The following is a 5,633-nucleotide window of genomic DNA, read 5'->3' as shown; positions in this document are numbered from 1 at the left end:
TGTGAGGGGGAACTGCCTGAGTGCTAGGTCCCAGGAGCTGGGCTAGGGATGAGGGGAGGGAGGAGGGGGCAGTAGGCATGTGCAGCAGAGCTCACCCAGGCAGTGTGGGCTGGCCCCAGCCAGCATGTACAGCTTCTACTGGGTTTGCTTCTGGTGAAACTGCAGCTGCCTGGGTGCTTCTCTGTTCCCCTTTCCTCCAGTGGATCCTCCTCCTGCTTCTGCTCTGCTGCTCCTGGCTGGGAGGAAGCTTCAGCCAGGTGGCTTCTGCCCCAATGTGCAGGTCTCTGGCTCCAGCTCCTTGCTGCCTTCCACCCACTCCAGCTGCCCAGTGCAGTGGAGCAGGTGGAAGACAGCTGGGAGCTTCCTGGAACTTCCTCCCAGCCACGAGTGGTGCAGCAGGAGGAGCCGCTGGATGTAAGGGGAGTGGAGCAGCACCCCAGAGGCTGCAGCCACACTATGAGCCCCACTGGAAACTGTGCATGCTGGCTGGGGCTGAATTGGCAGGTGTGAAGTGGAGCACAGTGTGGGCTGCCTGAGGCTGGGCTCAGCCCCATGTGGATAGTCGTGGGGCAGCTCCAGGTCAGATGGAATCAATTGGTGGCCATCCCTCATGGGCAGGATCCAGTCATTTGGCAGTCGGATCCAGCCCATGGGCTGTATTTTGCCCACCCCCATAAACTACTCTGAATGAACGTGTCTTGAAAGGTCACTGAAAGTTGACACTTCTCACTTTGGCATTTCAGTAGTGAACTAGTTTTATGAGCATGGTATTGTACAATTTTTTCCTCTTTCAGAAGGGATTCTTTCAGAGGAAGTATTGGATACAATGTCAGTAGTGTGTCTATAAATAATAGTTTTACAAAAACGGTGTATTATTAGAATTAACACAAGCATGTACCAGCAGCTATTAAGCAATTAGTTGCAATGGGATAGCACGTATCGAGATGAACTCTGAAAGCCTCAGGTGAATTGGAAGCAGGAGGCAGTGCCTCTATTGTCCTGAAATGCACTGCCTATTGAGTCCCACTGCTGTCATTATGCTTATATGTGGAAAAGGGAATTGGTCAAATCTGTGCATTTATTGAATATCATTTACATTAAGTAAGAGCAGTCCAGTTTGATCCAGAACTGTGTAATAGCTATTACAAGAAGAGCTACAACACTGTGGGTGTCTCTACATATACACTAATGCAACATAGTTAATGTGCATTTAGTTTAATACTTCCTTAATGAAGTACTACCTGAATGTGCAGTACCTACACTTACTGCACAGTAGTGCTGGTGCACAGGTTTTTTGTGACAGTTACTTCGTGGTAGCATAAGGACACTGCGCATGGTTTCTGACCAACAAGCGACTCTGCAGTGTTATTAGGCTGTGCACATTAAGCATCTCGTGCAGATGTGCCTACTGGGTGTAAAACAAACATCTCATGAGAAACTGAAGGTTTTTTCTTGGTGTAATACAGGTGAGAGAAGAAGTATAGGCCTTTTGGAGCAGAATGTTGGCAGTTAATTCCAGAAAAAAAATACTGTTCTGTTATCATAAGTACTGAGCATCAGTTACATCATTTCAAGGGCAAAACTGTTATAGCCACAACTAGTATGTGAAGTTATGGTGGAAAAGGAACAGCTAGCGTAGGAGAGCTGCCAGCCAGTGAGAAATGAGCTGACAAATTGTTTTGTGTGAAGAATGATTATTAATATTGTTTGTCAAATGCCAGCATTAATGGAACGTTAAGGCTGAGAAATCAAGCATTCCAAATTCCAAAAGCTGAGGTGGAAGTGTGCATTTGCCTTAAAGGAATACCATGAACTTGCATTTATTCCAATATTTAAATCCAAAGAAAAGAGCTGCTTTTAAACGAATAAAGAGGCCTGTGCAGGGAAGGATGCTCAAACTACCTAGAACTAAAGGCCAGACAGTAAAAAGTGACTATAAACAAAAATGAAACACGTTATTGATTTTTAGTGTTCAAACTGAAAGGAAAAAGTCCACTTTGGCCCATATTCTCAGCTGATGTTATGTGCTATTAAAATTTATTTTAGCTGAGGATCTGTTCCTCAGGCCACAAAAAGCAGAACTTAAATTTTATAGGTACAAAGCTTTTAGGTTGAAGAGACAGCTTCCCTCCCCCAAGATAAAATTGTCAAGATAGTAAACGCTTGTCTTTTTTGTGAAAATGTTCACAATATTTTTCTACCTAAGGTACTTACTTGCATGCCCCCTGTTACTGCAATATCTTAGTACCTCAGCTTTCATGTATTTGTTCTCATGACAGCTTTTGAGGAAGAGCAATGCCAACACTAGTTTAAAGTTGGGAAACTATGTTAAGTGACTTATTCATATTACAAAATCTTGTAGTACAGCAAGATAATAAGATTAAACAGGGACATAAGCCTATGTCTAGCATCCTGAACACTGGACCAATCCTCTCAATGATTTTTAAAATTACTTACATGGCAAATAATATTATATACACAACTGTAGAATTGTTCATACAACTTATAAATATTGCTCTTATGCCATACTGATGAACACATATAGACTAAGTATAGACAGTCAAAAAGCTGGAGGTTCAGTTGATCCAATCTTTGCAGGTTAGTCCAAGCTGCTTAGATTGAATGATAATCAAGTGAACAGACATTTAGTTTTGATTCTAGAAATGCAGCCACATGGCTGCTGTGGCACAAGCCAGTAGTCGGGGGGCACTAGAGCATGCCTTCCTGCTTGGCTGGAGCAGACAGCTTGGGCCAAGGCTAGTCCACCCACCATGCAAGTGGAGGAGGTTTGCAAGGGAGGTCGAAAGGATCCTGGGGGGCTGTGAGTTAACTTGAATCTAGAGAGGATCTGGGACAGAAGTTCAATAAACCAATTTAACCTAAATCAGTTAAGTCTGATACTACATCCATCCAGGTTTATCTTAAACTGGTTACGGTCATTTTGAAAGCAGTTTATGTGCACTGAACTTTTGCCGTTACAGATTTGAACTGGTTTCCAATCACTTTTACTGGTTTATGTGTAATTTCTGTCCCTAGCCCTAAGCAGGCATTCCTGCAGCTAAACCTACTCTGATATGGTACCTATTACATCTAACTTATATTCACTCTGATCCTACTAGGTTTAAGGCAGGAGAAACTTGCATCTAAAATGTTTCCTCTTGGCTGTTATTAGAATCCTGGGAACAGAATACTCTCCCTTTCCCTTCCTGTTGCTGAAGTGAAAGCTGAGCTCTCCCCTCTCACTATTCTTGAGCAAAGACTTTCTTGATGGTTTTCCTGGTTGCTAGGAGACCTGCTTTTAATCCCTTATCCAACACAGATTTTTAACTAAGGCTAAACTTTTTGTCTTCATAGTTCTTTCACTTCAACTGTTTGAGTATGGTGGAGAGATTCTCTTGGGATCCCTATAATGATGGGATCCTTTAAGTGCTTTTTTTTTTTTTGGATTGATGATTTGGTTTCTCCACTGCATTTAGTAGGGAGAACCCAATAGTCATGCTATGGTAACATGGCAATCACATACATCTACATGTGATCACTAGCTACGTCACCATAACAGCGTGCTCCTTGGGTATAGTGTACCGCTACGGTGATACACTGGCAAAATGTAACCATGTGCTTCAAAAGGAAGTACTAAAACACAGTGCTGTATGGTGACATGTAGATGTGCCCTGTGTTCTAAGACAGCTGATTCAGTTGTCAGTGGGAATGGTGCCTTTGGAAAAATTCAGAAAGATTTCAGAAACTGAGTCAAAGAATCAAACTACAGGTCCCCAATCTAAAAATGCATTTAATATCTTTTCTAAACACTTCTTTATACAATAATTGAAGTGATTTGAGGTACTATGCCCATTCTATACTTTGTTTCTTCATTGAAATTATGCTAAATCAACTGAACATTAATACTGTAAGAAACTACTGAAGCCCCTTCTACCACAATCATTATAACATTCAGAAAAACAGTAGAGATGTATCAGTGTTTATACATAAATACACACATACAGGTTACTTACTTTCTCTCTCCTTTGTACCACTCAAAGGCTGGAGTAGGAACTCCTGCACCTTCACATCTTATCAGTCCATTACCTCCAAGCATCACACCACTTGATTTAAGTTCCTGAATTGTGGGTGCAACTGAAAAAAAGGATTGTAAAGAAAAATTTGAAGAAAATATTTTCTGTACGATTAGTCTACAGCAAGTTTGAAATTACTTTCGAAGCTTTTGTTCAGTCAACCACACTCACAAATTGGTCCCTGTAGAAGCTACCCTTGAGAGCAAATACAAAGTCGTTATTTTGTTGTGTGCTTCAGGTATCAAAAATAAAATCCTCGATATGAACAAATATGTATCCATTCCTGGTTGAATACAAAAGCATAGAATCATAGAAAATTAGGGTTAGAAGGGACCTCAGGTAGTCATCTACTCCAACCTCCTACTCAAAGCAGGACCACCCCAAATCAGATCATCCCAGCCAAAGCTCTCTCTGCCTGGGTCTTAAAAACCTCCAAGGATGGAGATTCCACCATATCTCTGGATAACCTGTTCCGGTGTTTTACTAACCTCTTAGTGAGAAAACTTCTCCTAATATCTAACCTAAGCTTCCTTTGCTGGAAATTGAGACTATTGCTCCTTGTTCTGTCATCTGCCATCACTGAGAACAGTCCAGCTTCATCCTCTCTGGAACTAACCTTCAGGTATTTGAAGGCTGCTGCTAAGTCCTCTCTCAGTCTTTTCTTCTCCATACTAAATAAGCCCAGTTCCCTCATCCTCACCTCATAAATCATGTACCCTAATCCCCTAACCATTATCATTACCTTCTGCTGGACTCTCCAATTTATGCACATCCTTTCTGTAAAGGGAGGGGGCATCAAAATTAAACATAGTACTCCAGATGTAGCCTCACTAGTGCTGAATAGAGGAGAATAATCACTTCCCTCGATCTGCCGGCAACGCTTCTACTAATTCAGCCCAGTATGTCATTGGCATTCTTTGCAACAAGGGCACGCTGCTGGCTCATGTTCAGCTTACTGTCCACTGTCACCCCCAGGTTCTTTTCTGCACAGCTGCTGCTTAGCCAGTCAGTTCCCAGCCTGTACTGGTACATGGGATTGCTCCATCCTAAGTGCAGGACTTTGCATTTGTCCTTGTTGAACTGCATTAGATTTCTTTTGGTCCAACCCTCCAATTTGTATAGGTCACTCAGAGTCCTAGCCCTACCCTTTAGCATATCTACAACTACCCCTGTGCCACCCCCGCTTGGTGTCATCTTCAAACCTGTTGAGGTTTCTTTTGGTCCAATCCTTCAATTTGAGGGCTCTCTGAATCTTGGCCCTACCCCGCCAGCTTGGTGTCATCTGCAAACTCTTACTGAGGGTACACTCCATCCCATCTTCCAGGTCACTGATGAAAATACTGAACAAAACCGGCCCCAAGACCAACCCCTGGGGGCACTCCACTTGAGATTAGCTGTCAATTAGTCATCATGACATTGACCACTACCCTCTGAATCTGATGATCCAGCCAGGTTTCTATCCACTTTACAGTCCAGTCATTCAACCAACCCATACTTCATCAGCTTGCTTGCTAATACAATTACTCAAATATATTTTAATTGCTTACCCATTACAATATA

At 42.5% G+C, this 5,633-nt stretch overlaps 1 protein-coding gene across 1 annotated transcript in view; it reads right to left on the bottom strand.

Annotated features, from left to right (window-relative positions):
• NEGR1 (neuronal growth regulator 1) overlaps positions 1-5,633 on the bottom strand; it is an 865,068-nt gene that overhangs the window by 156,534 nt on the left and 702,901 nt on the right. Inside the window, exon 5 of the mRNA XM_019528400.1 lies at positions 4,014-4,134. Coding sequence (XP_019383945.1) covers positions 4,014-4,134 — 121 coding nt within the window. The remainder of the gene's footprint in view (positions 1-4,013; positions 4,135-5,633) is intronic.

This window comes from Gavialis gangeticus, unplaced genomic scaffold (genome assembly GCF_001723915.1).
Source record: "Gavialis gangeticus isolate Ggan-Ray unplaced genomic scaffold, GavGan_comp1, whole genome shotgun sequence".
Taxonomy (NCBI): Eukaryota; Metazoa; Chordata; order Crocodylia; family Gavialidae; genus Gavialis; species Gavialis gangeticus.
The sequence above is the reverse complement of the archived record's forward strand: the minus strand, read 5'-3'. Positions and strand labels throughout refer to the sequence as shown.